Source organism: Orycteropus afer, unplaced genomic scaffold (assembly GCF_000298275.1).
Source record: "Orycteropus afer afer isolate SDZICR_OR568_19922 unplaced genomic scaffold, OryAfe1.0 scaffold00254, whole genome shotgun sequence".
NCBI lineage: Eukaryota > Metazoa > Chordata > Mammalia > Tubulidentata > Orycteropodidae > Orycteropus > Orycteropus afer.
Window position 1 is genome coordinate 4978040 of NW_006921841.1, and position 20916 is coordinate 4998955.

The 20916-nt window shown below is 36.5% G+C and overlaps 1 protein-coding gene across 1 annotated transcript in view; it reads left to right on the forward strand.

Moving 5' to 3' along the window:
- Positions 1–20916, forward strand: part of CCDC91 (coiled-coil domain containing 91) — a 384586-nt gene that overhangs the window by 279360 nt on the left and 84310 nt on the right. The window contains exon 7 of the mRNA XM_007949805.1: positions 12799–12906. Within this exon, the coding sequence (XP_007947996.1) occupies positions 12799–12906 (108 nt within the window). The remainder of the gene's footprint in view (positions 1–12798; positions 12907–20916) is intronic.

A 20916-nucleotide genomic window follows, 5' to 3' on the forward strand; every position in this document is an offset into this window, starting at 1 on the left:
TGTCAGAAGGGACCATTCCCTGGAGAAGGATATCATGCTTGGTAGGGTAGAGGGTCAACAAAAGAGGGGGAGGCCTTCAACGAGATGGATTGACATGGTAGCTGCGATGATGGGCTCAAGTATAGCAGGGATCATGGAGCTGGCACAGGATCGGGCAGTGTTTTGTTCTGCTGTGCATGGGGTTGCTATGAGTCGGAAACGACTCGACAGCACCTAACCACAACAACAATAATTGTTTTTGCATCATTGTGTACTCTCCAGAAATAAGGAACTGTTTTTAATTTTGAGTGCTGCAGTATTAGTTATATATTAATTTCAAATTTATTTTAGTTTTTTTTTTTCGTATTAATTTCCTAGTGCTAAGGCATATGATTGGTAACCAGAAGCCTGATGGTTCAAACCCACCAGTCACTCCTCAAAAGGAAGACTGAGCAATCTACTTTCGGAGAGATACTGTCTCAGAAACCCAAGGAGGGTTTGCTGTGAGTTGGAACTGACTCGATGGCAGTGAGTTTGGTTTGGTTTTTGGTTTCATACCATATACTTATAAGGCCAGGAAAGATAAACTGATGAAAGATGTTGTTGTTGTTATGTGTCCTCGAGTTGGACTGACTCATAGCGACCCCTCCTTGGGTTTCTGAGGCAGTATCACTATGGAAGTAGATTGCCCCATCTTACTTCCAAGGAGTTGCTGGTGGGTTTGAACCACCAGCCCTCTGGTTAGCAGTCCAGTGCCTTAGGCAGACACGCTTATTAAATTTTCTAGGTCCAAATGAGAATGTGTACATAAAAAATCATTTCTAAAAATAATATCTATAAAGGTATATATCTAATTTTTTATTTCTTGCCTGTTTGAAAAAAGGAGAGAAACATTTAGCCTTATTCATCACTCTGAACTGAAAACACAGACTGTGGAAGGGAAGCAGCAATGTAAGAACCAATGACATTTTGAAGAATAGCCATTTAAGATGTTGGTCATCATTTCCCATTAGCATGTAACCCAGTATCAAAATGCAGTGCTAGTTTTGACTTTACTCTTAAGTTCTAACTAATAAGCTATGAGAAAACTTGATATATTAGAATATAGATTTTATATTGAAGATATAAGTAGAAAGAATAATTTGCTTTATCTTTTTAGAAATACCTATTTTTGACAAGGTAACCAATGTATGCAACACAAAACTCAAAAGATATGAAAGTATGTACAGGAAAAAAAAATGTAAGTTTTGCTTCCATAATTGCTTGTGCCCCAGTTACCTCCTCCCTTTAGGCTTTATTATTTACAAGACTGGAAAGTTAATGAAAATTGGCTTGTCTCTGATTTGCAGTGAATTGATTGTCAAGTGGCTTTATAGCAGTTAGAAAGGATTGCCATTTGAGGAATAATCTATGTACTGTCTGAGTTAGTTCATTTAGCCAGAAGCACCAAGGAAATAACTTATTTTGGTGTTCTAGCAGAATATTCAAATAGCAAATGTTTTTTTGGTAATCAGTCCAATTTGAGCAGTGTAATTTGGGCTGATGTTCAACCAGTAATTACCTCTTTGTATCATCTTTGAATAATGAAATACTCCCATCCCTGTTAACGTATTAAGGGTTCCTTGAGCCAGTGTGATGATTTTGTCCCTTCCCGTAGGACTCCCCTACCTCCACACAATCCAGCTAGAAATATACACTAACAATCCAGTCATTTTTAAATGACTTCATATATCACTCTAAGCTAATCACTTTTGTAATGTTAACTTTTAACTGGAAAAGAACATAGTTGAAATATCTTAAATTTTTCACGTTATTTCACAGTTATTTTCTTTATACTCAAAATAAAAACATAAAGGATAATTTAGTCTTCATGAATGTTACCTGCCATAAAATTGCTTTAAATCAAACCTATAATCTCTCAATGTTGATGGCTTTTCAGTGTGAAAAGAAACTCCTTTTCTAATTTTTGAGCCACGTCAACATGATCTCACTACTGTATTTGGTGACCACATCTCGATTAATGAGGAGAAAATGCTTCTCATTTGAGTGGCCTTCTGTTGTTGTTGACAGCTGCTGTTGAGCCAGAAGCTCAGCACAGGTCAGTTGTGATCTGTGAGGGTTCCTTGACTGATTTTTGGAAGTAGCTCTCTAAGCCTTTCTTTCTGTAAGGTTTCTGATCTAGTTATTTAAATAATTTGATCCTAACTTGAATCCACATGCCATGAGCTTCATATATCATGGAACAATGAATTTCAGTCTCAAAACTCAGTAAACGGTTAGAAAAATTCTATTTTGAAATAATATTAATATCAATAATTAAACTAATTATCATGATTTCACAGAATTTTCTTCATCGATGGCAAAGAACAAACACTATTATTCTTCCCATTAACTAGATGAGGAATCTGAGACATAGAGAGAAACATAGTGACTTGATCAAATAAATTAAGCAAATGGAGAGAGAGTTTCAAATAAAACTCATGTCACTCAAGGCTTGATGTAGGACTCTATTCAACAAAATATTCTGTCATCTTGGGAAGTTAATAAATGTATATTTAAGCCAAATATGTCTGAGATGTAGATGGCTTTCTTTCTTCTTACAGTCTATGATTTTATTTTCCAGAAAGTGATAGATGCCAGGTGCTTTGTTTAATACTACAGAGAATTCTGAAGATATTATTTCAGTCAGAAGTCTTTTCTGTTTTCCTTCTTAATTGAAACTGTAGCTCTTATTCAAGTCACAAAAAATAATATTGTGGCATGTGAGGAAGAGGCATATCCATATGGCAGTTTTTCTAAAGGTTAAAGTATCTGGAAGGCAGGCATGCAGAGTCTCTGTGCTGTGCTTAATTTTAGAAACATCTTAATTTTAATGTGTTATGCATGGCACAAAAGAAATTTTCACTGGGAAACTTTTGTGGTGTTTGAGGCAACAACTCTTATGTTACTAGAATCCCTTAACAACAAGGCCAACAGGAATGATTCCCTCTCTCCTGGAGATTTTCTTTGGCTTCCACAGCCTCCAGAGCACTTTATAGCATGGCTAGACCATATTGAATTTCCATGTTTAGATCTACACCCATAATTTAACATTTTTCTTTTTGAATTGTATAGTACCACTGCAATGTAATTCAAATACATAGAAAAACTTGAGGATAACTGCAATTCCAAATGTTTGATATCTTTAACAGGATAAATTTTCAGCAGCCTCAACATGACCTTGTTATTTCTTTTGTAAATTAAGGAAAAGGAAAGGGAAAAATCTTGTTTTTCAAGATCCAGCTTTTCTGAAATTTTAGTTGATAGTTGCTGTCCTATTTTCTAAGAAAAAGAGAGGGGTGGGGACAATTCATCTCTCTTAAGATATCTGGAATTTAGTCTTAAGAACATGTACCTTCATTTTCCCCAAGGGTCTGATGGGGCATGAATGTTGCTTAATTTCTGCCAGCCTGACTAACACGAGCTCATGAACCTACACTTGCATTTGGAGCCTGTTCTGGTTACCTAGTGCTACTCTGACAAGAACATACCACAAATGGGATGGCTTAAACAAACAGGAGTTTACTCTCTTACAATTCTGGAGGCTAGAAGTCCAAGTTCAAAGTGCCAGGCTCTAGCGGCTGGGTGAAAGCCCCTCAGCCTTGGGCTTCAGCTCTGCCTCCAGCTCCCAGCCCACTGAATCTAGAGGCTTTTCTTCACTCAGACAGCTGCTGGCTGCTGAGGCTGCCAAGCCCAAGGTTGACAAGTGACAAGGCACAGTCCCGATACTACCAAATCACACGGCAGGCCATTAACTTAAGTCCGTTGTAAGTCCCAAGGTCGGCAGAGCATAGCTGGCTGCGCAATGACATGCCTGCATGCAGGGTCCAAGTGTGCCATAGGTTAGAGACCATTCTTATATACATGCTAATATACAGGAAGCAGACCACATACCCAAAAGCAGCTACTCAGCTGCTTGTGGTAGATCCCACCATGAAGTTGATTGCCAGTCTCATGATGGGGAACAACTAACACCAGCTGCCCAGCCACTCAACCAGGCCCAGCCAAGTTGACACACAAACATAACTACCACAGAGCCTGTTTTAAGTAAGTGTAAGCCTTAAGACTAGGTTCAAGCCTTTGCCCCAGATCATTTTATACTTTCTAGTCCCTTTTTAAATTGTGCTTTTAAATTACCTCTTGGTGATAAGTTTTAATCACATTATTGCTTTTTGTATCTCAACAAAATTTTCTGTAATGTCTAAGTGCTGCTTTTGTCTAAATACTGTTTTCAAAGACAGCTTAACATTTCCTTCTAACGCAACTACATCTGTACCTCAGTTGTATTACTGGCTCATTGCTCATAGACCTTTTAATATATACACGTGTATGCCACTCCTCAGAAGGAAGGTTGGGCAATCTACTTCCATAGTGATACCGCCTCAGAAACCCAAAGAGGGGTTGGGTCGGTCGCTGTGAGTCAGGGGCCGACTTGAAGGCACATGACAACAACAGCAACAACAGTTATCCATCCATGTATGTATATGTATATACATATTTATATGTAGTATTGAATATTATATTAAGTTTATAAAATATAAAACATACATATAAAGCAAATCGATTCCATTTCTCTTTCTGTGCTATAAGTCAGTGGGGTTATAGATTTAAGTTTCAGATCCTAAAAGTGGCAAAATATGTCATTGAAAGTTAGTCCATGTTGGAGACTCAGATCAATATTCAGAGCCACATTTAGTCACCTGCCATCATTTGGACAATATTTCTTCATTTTCCACAGCTTTGTTGCTAGTCTATTCATTATTAAATGGGAATATAAGTATTGTAGAAGAGCTTCATGTTAACAAATTGTTCAAATGAAGTTCAAGTAAATTTTATTTGATCTGTTAGTATATATGTAGCACTTTTCTTGAACGATATATGATACAATAACAACTAGTTTTTTATTAGAATTAACTCTTTCATTACCAACGAGTTAATTGTGTTACTCTTAATTCTACATAATGAAAAAAAGGTTCCTGCATGGTGCATGCATTGTAGATTTCTAACTAATTTGTATGTATGTGGCTCACAGAAATAAGTGCTACAAACTGTTCTTTCTCACTAATTGCCCATTGATGGAGAAAGTTTTAGTAGCATTTGAGTGCCTTTGGTAGTTTGCAACATTGAAGACTTTTTAAAATAATATGTCAAGTTATAGAACTGCTCTTGCTGAAAGCCTTAGTGGTTTCTGTTTTAATTGTTACACTGTGTTTTTTCATTACAATTGTTAAACTGTGATTTTGGTCACATTTCATAAGAATAGTCTCTATCTGTAAAATAGGTCTGCAGAGCTTATGGAGAAATGATTCAATAAAATGACTGAGAGTCATTAGTTTTAGAAATGTGTCTCAATCAAGTAGGCTTTATTTTTGAATAACAAACTTGTTTGTGTTTGAAATTTTGAGAGAATATTATCAGACATGTTAACAGTTTAATAGTCTAGAATTTGAACTACTACTTTGTTCAAAAAGAGGGCTTATTCTAGTAAAACATAAAACTATTTCTTCACTGTTTTAACTCACCGATTTTACAAATACATTTTCATTTTACTCATTTTATTTTTAGTTATAAATTGGAAAAGATCTGAAGTAGAAGTTTGAAAAGAAAGGTAAACTTTGATTATTTTTTCAATAAAGTGAAACTGTGCTTGATTTCAGGGGACATTTGTAGCAATGAGTTGTCTGTTCTATTGTAATTAATAAGTAAACTAAGAGTATAATTACAGATAATAGTCAACATCAAAGTTTTAATAGTTTCTCTGGGCAATCAGACTTGCCAAATAGACTTGGACATGTCAATATCATGATTCCTTTATTCAGTTTACGTAACACATATTTGTTGAATTTCTTCTGGGTGCCATACAGTGTTCTGAGTACATTGAGTCCATCAGTGAACTGTACAAAGAAAGATTCCTATTTTCAACAGGCTGAAATTCCTCTGGGACTCCTACCCAGATGTTTATCATATTTTGCCTCTAGCTTAGATCAAGTTTTTTTTTTTTTTTTTAATTTTAAAAATAATGTTCTGTTGCCTACAGTTAGCCACAGTGTGTTCTTTTAAGGTCATATACTTAGGACTAACATATTATTAATATTTTAGAGACCACCTTGTTTTTTAGACACATTTACTCTGCAACAATGAACAAGTTATTTAATTTGGTGAATCTGGAATCAGATGTGTAACAGTTTGGCTATTTCTATAGAAAATAAAAACTAGATTTTTTTTAGGACGATGGGCTATAATCTGGGTTGCTGTAGTCCACTACCATATGTCATTTTAATTCTAGCATATATTTGGTTGCATTGTAAAAATATGATACATCAGCTTCTTATATGTGTTAGTTGGACTATGGTAGTCTTTTGCTTAATATATTTGCTTCCTGTGAGTGTAATAATCATAGAATATATAACATACTTTTCCATCTAGGAGTTTTATAGTGTTTCACATACTATATTTTATCCCATTCACATTTCTATTCTAAAATAACTTAAAATATTGAGGTTTCTAGGTCTCGTAGTGTAGTGCTTAAGGCATTTGACTAACCAAAAGGCTGATGGATCAAACCTACCAGCCACTCCTCGGAAGGAAGATTGGGCAATCTACATCCACAGGTATACCTCCTCAGTAACCCAAGGAGAGGTCGCTATGAGTCAGGACCAACTTGATGGCAGTGAGATTTTCTTTCTTTCTTTTTTTTCCCCTAAAATTACAACTTAAAATATTGAGGTTCCTAGTATTGATTAAAGGAGCTCTGGTGGCATAGTGCTTAAAGCATTTGACTGCTGACCAAAAGGCTGGTGGTCCAAACCCACCAGCCATTCCTCAGAAGGAAGATGAGGCAATCTACTTCTATAGTGATACTGCTGCGGAAACCCAAGGAGGGGTTGCTATGAGTCAGATCTGACTCAACGGCAGTGAGTCTGGTTTTGGTTAGCATTGATTAAAAGGAGCTCTGATGGCATAGTGCATAAGGCATTTGACTGCTAACCAGAAGGTTGGCAGTTCAAACTCACCAGCTACTCCATGGAAGGAAGACAGGGCAATCTGCTTCTGTAAAGATTCACTGCCTGGGAAACCCAAAGAGGGTCGCTATGAGTCGGAATCGACTAGATGGCAGTGAGTGAGTGAGTGAGTGAGTGAGTATTGATTAAATATACCCAATGACATGTTTAGTAACTGAAGTTGGTAGTTGGAATAATTTCTTTTAGAAGGATCAGCACAAGGCTGGTCCCCGTGTGACAGGGGTTAAAGATGTCCCAAGTGTCCCACTTTTCCAAACTGCTGTGCCACTTCCATCGTTTCTGACATCAGCTCTTCCTCCCCTCAGTATTCTCCCCTCCTGTCTTAGGGTTCCGTGTTTTAATGTAGCACCTAACAGAATTCACAAACTCCTGAGGAAACGGCTCATGTGGTGGTGTTGGAGGCTGGGAGGCTGGCAGGCTGGCAAGTCCAATTCTGTTGGTAGGTCTGGAGGATTCTCCCAACTCACATGGTTACAGGGACTGACAAACCCAAATCAGTGGGCAGATGATCGGCTGCTGTGTCAAGTCAAGGGGTGAGAGGATGACGAACCAAAAGCAGGATCAGAGAAAAAGAGAAAACTTTCCTAGAACTTTCATTTATATACCCTCAAGGAAACCAAGGGTGGTGACTTGAGTCACATCCTCCCACAAGGTGGGACTCAAGATACATCTCACCCTAAACATGCATAAAATCAAAAACCAAACTCAGTGCCTTTGAGTCAGTTCTGACTCTTAGAGACAACCGCCTCATTGGGTTTATGAGGCGGTAAATCTTCACGGAAGTAGATTGCCAGTCTTCCTCCCACAAAGTGGCTGGTGGGTTTGAACTACCAACCTTCTGATTAACAGTCAGATGCCTTAGGCACTGAGCCACCAGAGCTGCTCAGACAGGCATACCAAACCAAACCAAACTCACTGCCATTGAGTTGGATCCGACTCATAGTGACTCCTCCTTGGGTTTCTGAGGAAGTGTTAGTACGGAAGTAGATTGCCTGGTCTTCCTTCCAAGGAGTGGCTGGTGGGTATGAACTACCAGCCTTCTGGTTAGCAGTCAAATACCTTAGGCATTACGCCACCAGAAACTAGTATTTACAATACATCACAAAATAGAGACCAATGGCTAGAAGGGCCACAACAACTAGTTCAGTGCATTGCAGTAGTTATAATTTGAAGCCTAGTGAACTTTCCAATAAATACTGTGTTTTGGATACCATGTTTTTTAAGATAACAACTTTTATACAGCTGATAGCTATTACATGGGCTTATTATGTACAAGTCATTCTTGTAAGAAGCTGTGATTGATATTGGAGAATGAGTAATATATAGTTCCTGTACTGTAGGAACATACAGTTTGGGTCACAGTTTTAAAATCCTTTTTAAGGAAGTATGATAGTGAGTTTAACTCACTCAGTTTCAGTGAATTAAATCCTCTGGAATGATACAGCAAATCTCTGATAGAATTGAGGCTAAGAATGAAATATATTGAAAATCAGCAAAGCATTCCCTGCCCTTAGTGGCATTCTTTTTGTGATAGAGTATATTGGGATACATTTTATTTTTTTCTGTACATACTGTGAACATTCTAATGCTTTATGTGTGTTAAAAATAGTTTAAATTGCTTATAAAGGAAATAATTCTTTGTTATGTCTTTTTATAGTACTGTATCAGCCCCAAAAAGGCTTCACTATATCTTGATACTTACAGAGAAAATTATAGGGAAAAAAAGAAATCAGGGAAATGTCTGATTAATGTTCATCTTTGTACTTACACAATATGTGAGGAATTTAAAGGCAATTATTATGGCACATTACATTGGAAAATAAATATCCAGTTATATAATAATAGAGAAAGCCATAAAATATATGGATAGTATCAGTGTTTCTATTTATAAGTATGTCCCTGATTGTTAATTATATTCTACTTATAAGGGCAGTTTTTGAAAGTTGCCTCACTTAATTAGATGTGCCACTAATAGTTCTACTGTTGTGTACTTTCGGCTAAGTTTCTAAACTTCTTGTTGTAGCGTACAAGGTCTTTTAATGTCTAAGACATGCCTACTTTTCTACCTTTTTGCTGCACCATTAGCTGTCACACTTAACTCCAGCTTTTATGCTGTCTATTCGTACGTATTTAATGCTTTTTGTGTATGCTAGTGAGTCTCACAGGCAGATTAGGGGCATCTGTTCTTTCTCTGATGTGTACCCTGAATGGTCCTATAGTGTGTGATTATGTAGAGCATGCTTATCTTCATTAGTAGACTGTGAATTTAATGAGGACAGATGTTCATTTGTCAACCAGTATTCCCAGTACCTACTTTGGTGCTTCTTTTGTAGTTAATCTTAGATGTGTGGATTTAAATAACTGAATTGAGGCTTAGATGAGACATTTGAACTATTTAAAAAGTCAATTACTTTTACATAGGAAAAAAAAAGAAAGAGCTCATAACTTGACTATTATACCCTGTGAGTGCTTGCCTCCTTAAAGTTTGGAATAAAATGAGTATGTTGTATAAAATTAATCGAGGGGTAGGGGGTGGGACACTATTCAAACTGTGTTTCTCTGTTATTATTGAATATTACTATTACTGTATTTCATTAATTTACCTATCCTCCAATGGATATAATCTACTAAAAATCACAATTTGATATTTATATTCTGAGATGTTATACAATGAAATGCTTTTATATGATCTTTTTAACCATGGTCCTGTAAATCCCACAAAATGATTGTCAGGGACTATGAAAATTGAGTGACTTATGGTCTACCAAGGGGATTTGTTAGTTCATAGTGGGAAAACCATGCCATGAAATTGACAAGAAGTAGGCTTATGTAAGGACCAATCCTGTAGAGGTTTGAGAGGACTTAGCTACTATCAAGAAGAGTCTAGAGTAGAGTGTGTTCTTTGGACCAAGGACCCAGCATCCCTGCACAAAGAACCTCCTAGACCTAGAAGAAAGAATAGACACTGAAGATGACATGAGATGGCAAAACACGGAGACAGTGGGTTTGCTGGCCTACAGAGTGAGGTAGCTGTGGTGGGCATGCTGGCCCATGGAGCCAGACCTGAGCACTTTTGGGCAAGAGACTTGGTGGTGGAGCTAAAAGAGCTGTAACATTTGCCTATGCAGGATACAGGCCTTAGTATGCCCCGTGTACAGGTTGCCTTGGTGTATCCTGTGCAGGGGTTTTCCTGTTGCAGGAAGGAACCAGATGCCTCTTGACAGAAAGCCTGCTAGTGGAGCTGAAAGCCCTGTAACACTTGCTTGTCCAGGACAAGAGAGGCCCAAGTGCGCCCCATGCAGGGCTTTCACACCTCCCTTCCTGGGCAGCAGAGGCCTGGGTAGTGTGACAGCTAGAGAACCTCATAGACCTTGGTAGCATGGTGGGAGCCAGCAGTAGAGGCCAAAGAGGCCCAGTGGTAGAGCAGAAGCCTTGGGCAGCATATTGGTAGCCCTCGGCAGCAGTGACATGAACACAGCATCAGACTTGAACCACAGTACACCTACCCACCAACATAAGAATGGACGTCGGTAATTTGGTAAAGAGTAAGCATTTCTCCTTTGGGAATCTATTGCTATTGTTTACTGTTTCCCTTTTATAAATAACAGTAATGGCTTTCACTTTGTCAACATTGTGTGTTCTTGTGGTGGACCTGATCATAGATGAAAGTAGCACTCATAGAATGGTTGATGCCAGTGGGTGTATATGTCTCATTCCTAGCAGTCTTATGGCTGCTTGGAAATTTGAGGTGCAGCTTGTTGACATATGCAGTGCAGACAGAAAGACATGAGCATACATAGGATTATTTGGAACCATGAAAAATAAGAAAGTGGAAAACAGTTCTTCCCACTAAGCAAAACAATTCTGTCCTACACAAATCCCAGAAGAGAATGTTGTTTTTCTCTCTAAAAAAGATGTGTCTCTGTAGATACCATGTAATGATTATTCCAAGAGAATTGTCTGTGACTATACTATACTTTAAATTATCTGAAGCCCAGTAAATAGTATATTATAAAGTGCCAATAGTAAATTCAGAATTTAAATTATCTAGTCATATTGTAAGAAGATTACATTTTTGTTTATAGACGTTTTTATAATACTTTTTAAGATACAACTTATTATGGAATCTTTGGAAGACATACATCCTATAAATTGGGCTAAAGCCAGAAGAACAAACACATCTATATTGGAGGAAGTACAGACAGTAAGCTCCTTAGAAGCAAGGATGGTGAGACTTTGTCTCATGTACTTTGGACATGTTATCAGGAAGAACCAGTTCTTCCTGGAGAAGGACATGATGCTTACTAAAGTACAAGATGAGTGAAAAAAAAGGACCTTCAACGAGATGGACTGACAGAGTGGCTACAACCACGGGCTCAAACATAGCAATGATTGTGAGGATGGTGGCAGGATCAGGCAGTGTTTCGTTCTGTTGTACATAGGGTTACTGTTTGTCAGAGCCAAATCTATGGCACCTAATAACAGCAACAACAAATCAGCAGTACAGGTTCTTGTATTTTGATTAATTCTCATAGCTTTATTTTTTCATTGCTAATTTACTGGTAATTCTTTCTGCAGTTTCAGGGTAACAGCTACTAAGTTACAGGAGTAGTAGCATCATCAGAACATCTGACTATTGCAAAAGAAAGTTAACTATCTAAAAGTTGGAGAGACCATTCCAGAGGTCTTAAAAATATTTTTGGTCCTTTTTTTTTTTTTTAAATACATGCATATTAGCATCTTAATGCATGTTGTTTCCAACCAAATAAATCTATTTTCAAAACAGAGATTATTTAAGAGATTTGGCTTGCTTTCTTTTTCTTGGTGAATGTGCCAAAGGTCTGTTTTCTATAAAGCTTGTGTCTGTTTCAACTTACTATTTTGATTATGAGTAGTTTATTACCCAGATAGATTTTTAAAAATAGAATATTTGCTAAAGAGCTTTTATATATATGGGTGAGTGCATATTTTAGAATGATTTAGTATTTATAAATAACATGTAAGATATTATTAAGAACACTTAAGTAAAACATATAATGCCTTTAAAAAGGGAAAGGAAAAAAGATGATAATATTCTGAGCATCTCCAGTAAAGAAGTGAGTGAGGGGAACATCTTCAAATGCTGATTTGGCTACTCTTTTATTACTTTTTAGGAATACTGCCTTGGGATTCTGCTTCTGCACACTGGCTTATACCTTTTCATATTAGGGGCGTGAACTTCCTGGGGGGCAGTTCTTTTATGTTTGAAATTGCTCAGAGTTTCCATCTGCTTTTACTTGACTTGTGGTCTTGAAGATCATGCTTGGCCCATGGGATATTACAGTGTGCCGAGAGGATGTGGAGTTTTGTCAGCCAGTGAAATATGTCTGGTTTTTTCTTTTTCCTTTTGCTTTTTTTCTTTTTTTTTAAGCAGCTTTCATACGCTTCTCATCCTGTGTGGTCTTCACTACACAGCATTTATATTTAACAGAACTATTCACCCTCTTTATCATTTTCTATGACTTGCCTTTTTTAAGGAGAAGGTGTTTGGAAGGAATGCCCAAGCCAAACTGTAATCTTGGCAATAGGGAAACATAAAAACGAAAGTTTAAAGTAGTGTTATATGTGAATGTACTTCAGTATTTATAAATGCCTATTTTGTAGATTCAGAAAAATATCAAATTAAAGATATGTACAAATGGAAAAAAAAAATTCTTATGCCAACAGTAGACCTGCAAGTTTGTGGGAGCTCCAGATGACCTTTTCTGTTTGTTTTCAGGCATTACTGCAGTCTTCAGTTAAACAACAAGTAGAAGCTATTGAAAAACAGTACATCTCTGCAATCGAGAAACAAGCACACAAGTGTGAGGAGCTGCTAAACGCTCAGGTGATAAAAGTGCAAGTCTGTCATGTGTTTACACTTTTCTTCTAACTCCCCGCCCCTGAGAGCTTTAACCGTTTATTCAGTTTCGTGTCATTTACCCTCCTTGGTGTATTTTGGAGGAAAATATGCTTATGTAAACTCAAAGTTAAAGTTTGGGAATTTTATGATAGACTCAAAATAGGACTAAAGGCCTAGAAGATGTGGGTCTCCTGAACATGAATGATAATTCTTACATTAAATACTGAATTAAATATTACTTACCAAATAGCAGATGCAAAAAGGTACCTTTGAAAGTATTAGGTCACTTGAAATTTTTTTTTCTCATTTTTGCGTAAGAGTTATAAATAAAATTTAAATTTTTATTTATTTATTATGTTTTAGCTCTTTTTAGTCTGTGTATATCTATGTGGTATGATTTCTCTATTGAAATTTTTTCTCTTTTCTTCAATAAATGCCTTAGAAGGCTTAAATGATTAGCTGATTTACATTAAATAATCAATTTAAATTTAACATTCATAATATAAGTAATGTATGCAAGAAGTTCCCAACAACACCTTTGAAAAAAATAAAAGGAGGTGAAAATTAAATAAGCTATTTAAAGAAGCTGTTTCATATTATGGGAAGGAAATTTACTAAGAATTAGAAAAACAAAATTAGGAGTAGTAATAGTTCTCTGGGTGGCATAAACATTTTTCACTCACCTACTAATTTAAAAATTGATAGGTTCAACACTATCCAGCACACAGCAAAAGAAAGCCCTAGCCATCTACTTTCATAAACTTCACAGCCCAGAAAACCCTTTGCAACAGTTCTACTCTGTAGTGTATGGGGTCACCATGAGTTGAAGTCAACTGGATAATAACAGAGTATGGGATGGCTAACTACTGTTTTGTGCAAATGCAGTTGGGTTTATGATCAGGAATATTTATGCTGTCAGTAAGGCTTCCAATCCACAGTAAGCTATTAGTAGTTAAGTTTTTAGAGAGTTAAAAGTTATATGCAGATTTTCATCTGCGTGGGGAGTCAGCACCCTTAACTTTCACATTGTTCAAGGGTTAACTCTACTATGTTTTGAGATCAGGGGTGTGAGACCTCCTGGTTTGTCTTTCTTCTTCTATATTGCTTTGACTGTCTTGGACCTCTCTCTTTCGAATATACACTTGGTAATTCGTTTTGCCATCACAGTAAAGAATGTTGTTGGAATTTGGTTTGGGATTGCTTTGTATTTGTAGATCATTTTAGATAGTTTGGTATTTTTACAATATTAAGTCTTCCAATCCATGAGCACAGAATATTCTTCCATTTACGTAGGACTCTTTTAATCTCTTGTGGTATATTTTATAGTGGTCAGTGTGTAAGTCTTTTACATCCCTGGTTAGGTTTATTAGGTATTTTTTCCATTTTGAAGGCTATTGTAAATGGTATTGTTTTCTTGACTTACTTTTCAGATTTCTCCCTGTTAGTATAAAGGAATCCAGCTGATTTTTGTGTATCTTGTGCCCTGCAACATTTTTGAATTCTTTTATTAGCTCCAGAAGCTTTCTTCTCAAATCTTTTAGATTTTCATGTATAGGATTATGTCATCTGCAAATACGATAGTTTTACTTTCTCCTTTCCAATGTGTTGTTATTGTTGTTGTTAGGTGCTGTTGAATAGGTTCCCATTCATAGTGACTCTGTATACACAGAACAAAACGCTGCCTGATTCTATGCCTTCTTCACAGCTGTTGCCGTGTTTGAGTCCATTGTTCTAGTCACTGTTGTCAGTTTGTCCATTGAGGGTCTTCCTGTCTTTCACTGACTCTCTACTTTACCAACCATGATGTCCTTCTCCAGAGACTGGACCCCCGAAAAGGTCCAGAGAACATGAGATGAAGTCTTGCTATGTTTGCTTATAAGGTGCATCCTAGCTGTACTTCTTCCAGTATAGATGTGTTTGTTCTTCAGGCAGTCCACAGGACATTCAGGATTCTCAATTTGGCTAGACTTTATTTCTTTTTCATACCTTATTGCACTAGCTAGGACTCCAGTACAATTTTGAGTAAGAATGGTGATAAAGGGCATCTTTGTCTCATTCCCATCTCAAGTCGAAGGCTCTAAGTCTTTCTCCATTGATAATAATAATATCAGCTGTTGGTTTTGCATATGTGCCCTTGATTATGTTAAGGAATTTCCCTTTTATTCCTATTTTGCTGAAAGTTTTACCAGGAAAGGGTGGTGAATTTTATCAAATGCTTGTTTCCACATCAGTTGAGATGGTCTTTTGGTACTTTTTGTTTGTTTCGTTTTTGTGGTAAAGTACACAGATTGATTTTCTAATGTTGAACTACCTTGCATTCCTGATATGAATCCCAATTACCACATTTATGATTTTCTTAATATTTGTTTTATTATGTTCACTAGAATTTTGTTGAGAGTTCTTGTATGTATGTTCATGAGAGATACTTATCTGTAATTGTATGTGTGTGTGTGTGCATGTGAGCGTGTGTGAGAGAGATATCTTTGCTTGGGTTTAGTATCATGGTGATGCTGGCTTTGTAGAATTAGTTAGGTATCATTCCTTTCTTGTCTACATTTTGGAGTGTTCGAGTAGAGCTGTTACCAGTTCTCTGAAATGTTTGGTAAAATTCCCCAGTGAAGCCATCTAAGTCTGTGCTTTTTATTTGCTAGCAGTTTTATGATGACATCTTCAGTCTTTTCTTTTGTTATTGGTCTATTTAGATTGTCTCACTTTCTTGTATTAGTTTAGGTCAGTAATGTTTTACTAGAAAACTATCCATTTCTAACAGGTTTTCAAGTTTGTTGGAGTACAGTTTTTCATAGTATTCTTTTTTGATTCTCTTCCCTTTGTTTCTTGCATTCTCTCCTTCCTTATGTGGTCAGTGTATTTCCTATATTATATTCATTATCAATTATTAATACTTGTTTGTTTCTGAAAAAATTTGTTACACTATATCTTGTGAACAATATTTCAGTGCTGTGCAACAGCTGTTTTTCCTGAAGAAGTTACTCCATTTTCTTCTGTTATCTGTTTTTGCTGATGAAATGTCTGATATTAATCTAATTTTTGTTATTTTGTAGATAATCTATTTTTTCTCCTTAATTGTTTTTAATAGTTTCTCCTTAACCTTAAGAAGATTTTTAATTTTACTCTAATGAGCTTATACTTCATTTTTCAGGTTTTTAGATATACGCTTAGGCATGACAGAGATGACCATGAAAATTTGTTTTTCTTCCATAGTATAGTGTTGTCACTAGAAAGCTGCTGCTCCCACAGGGGCTACATTTCTGAGCCTTTTCCCTTGCTTCCATGAGGTTGTTGCTGTTCATATAAGCCTGTTTTTGCCTGTATACGCCCATGAAATAAACTCAAATAAAGTAACTAATAAAGTAAAATAAATAAATTAACAAATATAAAATAATATATCTCAAATTCAACAGTATAATTTACATTGATATTTCCCTGGAGAATACACAAAGTTTGAGTAGCTTGGTTTACACAATAATTTGTGAGTGGAAATAATGTATGTCACTTCCTGGCCAAGGCGGTTAGGAAGTAAATGGGCATGCTCTGCTATTTCCTTCCTTTAACGTCTGTATGAGAAAACATTAAAGTCCTTGAAGATGGCAGAACCACAGGTGTAAGGAGATAGGGTCCCTGAATTCATTCCATGGGAAGAATCTCTCATCTAGGAATATTGCTGTGAGTAAAAAACTTAAGTCAATGATATTTGGGGGCTTATTTGTTGATAGTAGTTAGCATTCCTTTAGTACAGCAGAATTCATTGGACTTCTGTATCTACCAAAAATGTTTCTCTTATGCTGTTATATGTATTTATATATATATATTTGTTGTCATCATTAGATGCAGTTGAATCAGCTCTGACTCATAGCAACCCTATCTACAACAGAATAAAACATCACCTGGTCATGTCCCATCTTACTATATTTGAGCCCATCATCATTGCAGCCATTGTGTCAGTCCATCTTGTTGAGGATCTTCCCCTTTTCACTGACCCTCCACTTTACCAAGTATGATATTTTTCTCCAGGGAGTGGTCCCTTCTGACAACATGACCAAAGTAGGTGAGATGAAGTCTGACCATTCTCGCTTCTAAGGAGCATTCTGGCTGCACTTCTTCCAGAACATATTTGTTCATTCTTTTGGCAGTCCATAGTATTTTCAGTATTCCTTGCCAATACCACAGTTCAAAAGCATCAACTCTTTTTCAATCTCCTTTATTCATTGTCCAGCTTTCAGATGCATATGAGGCAACGAAAAATACCATAGCTTGGGTTAGGCATATCTTAGTCTTCAAAGTGAAAAGTTTGCTCCTCAGGACTTTAAAGAGGTCTTCTGCAGCAGATTGTCCCAGTGCCATACAATATCTGATTTCCTGACTGCTGCTTCCAGGGACGTTGATTGTAGATTCAAGTGAAAGGAAATCTTGACAACTTCAGTCTTTTCTCCATTTATCATGATGCTGCTTATTGGTCTAGTTGTGAAGATTTTTGTTTTCTTTATGTTGAGGTTTGATCCATACTGAAGGCTGTAGTCGTTGATTTTCATGAGTAAGTGTTTCAGGCCATCTTGCCTATCAATAAGCAAGGTTGTGTAATCTGCATTATCACAGATTAATGAGTCTTCCTCCAATCCTAGTTTCTTGCGGACAGCATGTTGATGGGTCGTGTTTTCTTACCCAGCCTGCAACTCTGTCTTTTGCGTGATGTATCAAGTGGAAGCTGAAGAAAATTAAAACAAGTCCACAAGAGCCAAACCAGTCATTTCAGCTCCCTGCCTAGGATGTTGATGTTGATGCATTTCATTTCATTTTGACAACTTCCTGTTTTCCTAGATTGATACTTTACCCATTTCTCTGTTCCAATTATTAGTGGATGTTTGTAGTTGGTTCTTCCTATTTTGAGTCATGTCTCATCAGCAGATGGAGGTTCCGAAAGCTTTACTCCATCCACGTTATTGAGGTTGACTCTAGTTTGAGGAGGCAGCTCTTCCCCAGTTGTATTTTAAATATCTTCTATCCTGAGGGGCTCATCTTCCAATACTATATGAGATGGTGTTTCAGGGCTATTCATAACGTTTTCCAATAATCTATCTGACAGTGTTTCATTGCTATTCATAAGGTTTTCACTGCCCAGTTCTTTGAGAAGTGGTTGGTTCCTTCCTTCTTCCCAGTCTGTATTAGTCAGGAAGCTCCACAGAAACCCATCCACCATGGGTGACCCTGCTGGTATTTGAAGTACCTGTGGCATAGCCTCCAGACTCACAGCAACATGCAAGCCACCACAGCATGACAAACTCACATATGAATGGTGGATATGTGTGTGTGTGTGTGTGTGTGTATAACCCAAAATTGATTACATCGAGAAACTTGTAGGAAAGTTAAACATAATTAAGAACTGATGTCATGCTAAATAAAAGAATAGACAGGAAATCATATAGTTCTTGTTTTGTATGTATGTAGTGCATATGGGGCTTGTAGTCAGTGGGGGCCAAGATAAGAGCACATTTTAGCTTACAAGTGGATATAAATTAAGGTTTAAATATTAATTATTAAAGTATCAAAAATATAATTGTAAAGAACAAGAAATACCCCAACATTCCAAGGATTAGTTTAATTTTAAAAACTTGTTTTGGGGCCTAAATAGATTTTAAAATGAATGAAAATCATATATGGGTTTAATTAAGATAACAGAATGAATGACTTATGCCTGACCTTCTGCATATTATGTGATTCTTTTCTGTATGGCATGTGTATTTGATTACACTTGACTTTTCATTTGATTATCATCAGTTTATTCTATCTCAAAATCACAGGGGTGTTTTAAAATAGCACCTATATTAATTTAGAGAAAAATTGATAATGATAAATCATCATAAGACACCCACTCCCCTGTATGCACGGAACAGAAAAAAATACTGTGGTTATGACACCTTAAACATAGGGGAAAGAACTTAGGGCAAGAAAATAGTAATAAGCCTTGTGGACTATTGTGAAATTATACACGAGTAAGATCTTTCATGTCTGAAGCCCTTAGAAACAACAAAGAAACCACTTTCTGTAGCGTAGTGCCTAAGGCATTTGACTGCTAACCAGAAGGCTGACAGTTCAAACCCACCAGCCACTCCTTGGAAGGAAGATGGGGCAATCTACTTCCATAGTGTTACTGCCTCGGAAACCCAAGGAGGGGTCGCTATGAGTCGGGTCTGACTCGACGGCATATAACAACAACAACAACAACCTGAAAATCGGCCTTTATTCTTCCGTTGGGAAAGTGATTTTTCTTACTGGCCATAGTGTGGAAAACATTTAAATGGAGGTAACATCCATGTTTCAAATGTAATTAAGCTGCATTTTGATGATTTTGTGAGCTTATAAATTACTCAAATTATTTTTGGTTTTACTATATTGTTAGTTTTTTTAAATTTTGTTTTGAAAGATTTTTTCTGTATATTCTTGATTCAAGTACTTTATCAGATAGGTGATTTACAAATTTATCTCTCAGTCTAAGGCTTAACCTTTTACTCTGTTAATAGTGCCTTTAGAAAAGCCAAAGTTCTTAATATTGATGAAGTCATCCACTTTACCATATACTTTCTTATGAACTAAACTTTTGGTGTCAAAGTGAAGAACTTATCTAACCCAAGGTCAAATGATTATGTTTTCTTCTATACATTTTATAAATTTAGGTTGTACATTTGAGTTCATTTGTGTATATGGTTTGTGAGATGGATTAAGGATCTTTTTTTCTTCTTCTGTTTCCATATGGGTATCCACTTGTTCTATTACCATTTATGAAAATTATTCTCCATTGAATTGCCTTTGGAATTAATTAACCTACTTGGTTCCATTTTGGGGCTGTATACACTGTTTCATTCCTCTTTTTGTTTATGCATATGCCAGTACCACATGGTCTTGATTACATGGCTATAAGTAATTCTTGAAATTGATAGTGTGATTTCTTCAACTTTGTTCCTTTACAAAACCTTTTTTTGGTTCTTTTAATTCCATTATTTTTCAGTATAAATTTTACATGGTCTTGAATACATGGCTGTAGGCAATTCTTGAAATTGATAGTGTGATTTCTTCAACTTTGTTCCTTCATAAAACATTTTTGGTTCTTTTAATTCCATTATTTTTCAATAAAAATTTTAGAATCAGCCTATGGATTTCTGAAAAACATTTTGATAGCATTTTAGCTGGAATTGTGTTGTATCAATGAAACAATGGAGCTGTTGAATCTTCTGATCTATGAACAGTGTTGCCTCTTCATTTATTTATGTCTTATTTGTTTTATTAGTGTTTTGTAGTTCTTACTGTACAGGTCTTATAAATATCTTGTTAGATTTATAAATAGGTATTTCATGGTTTAATGAATTTATAACTGGTATTTTTTAAATTATAATTTCCAATTATTCCTTGCTAATATAAATACAATTTTAAAAAATCTTTTATCTTGTGGCCTTGGAAATTTTAAAAAAAATTTTTTTCCCATGATTATGGGGTTTATTAGGGAAGTCTCAGGGTACAGTTCAGGTTCAGGAACACTCAGGATGTAATTGTTGCATCAGGACAGCCTCCCTTCTGCCATGCTCATTGGCACACCTCTCTTTGGCCCTTGGCCTCTTGGCCTTGCCTCTGCCCTGCTTACAAAGCTCTTTTAGCTCTGCCAGTGGGTGCACCCTACTCTGTCAGCAAGACTCTTGCCCACAGGCACTTAGCTTTCTTGCTCCGTGGGCCGGCAAGCCCACCACTCTGTCTTGTGCCGGTCTTTTGGTTCTATTGCCGCCATGTCTCTGCTGTCTCTCTGCCATCTCAGCACAGGGTCTTGGGTAAAGGACACGCTCTACTCTTGGCTCTTCTTCTTCTTCTTCTGTATTTTTTTTTTTATTATTGAACAAATATTTATTGAAAACATATTACCTGATACAATGGAAAAAACATTCATTGTTATTGTCAGGTGCCATCGAGTGAATTTCTGACTCATAGTGACCC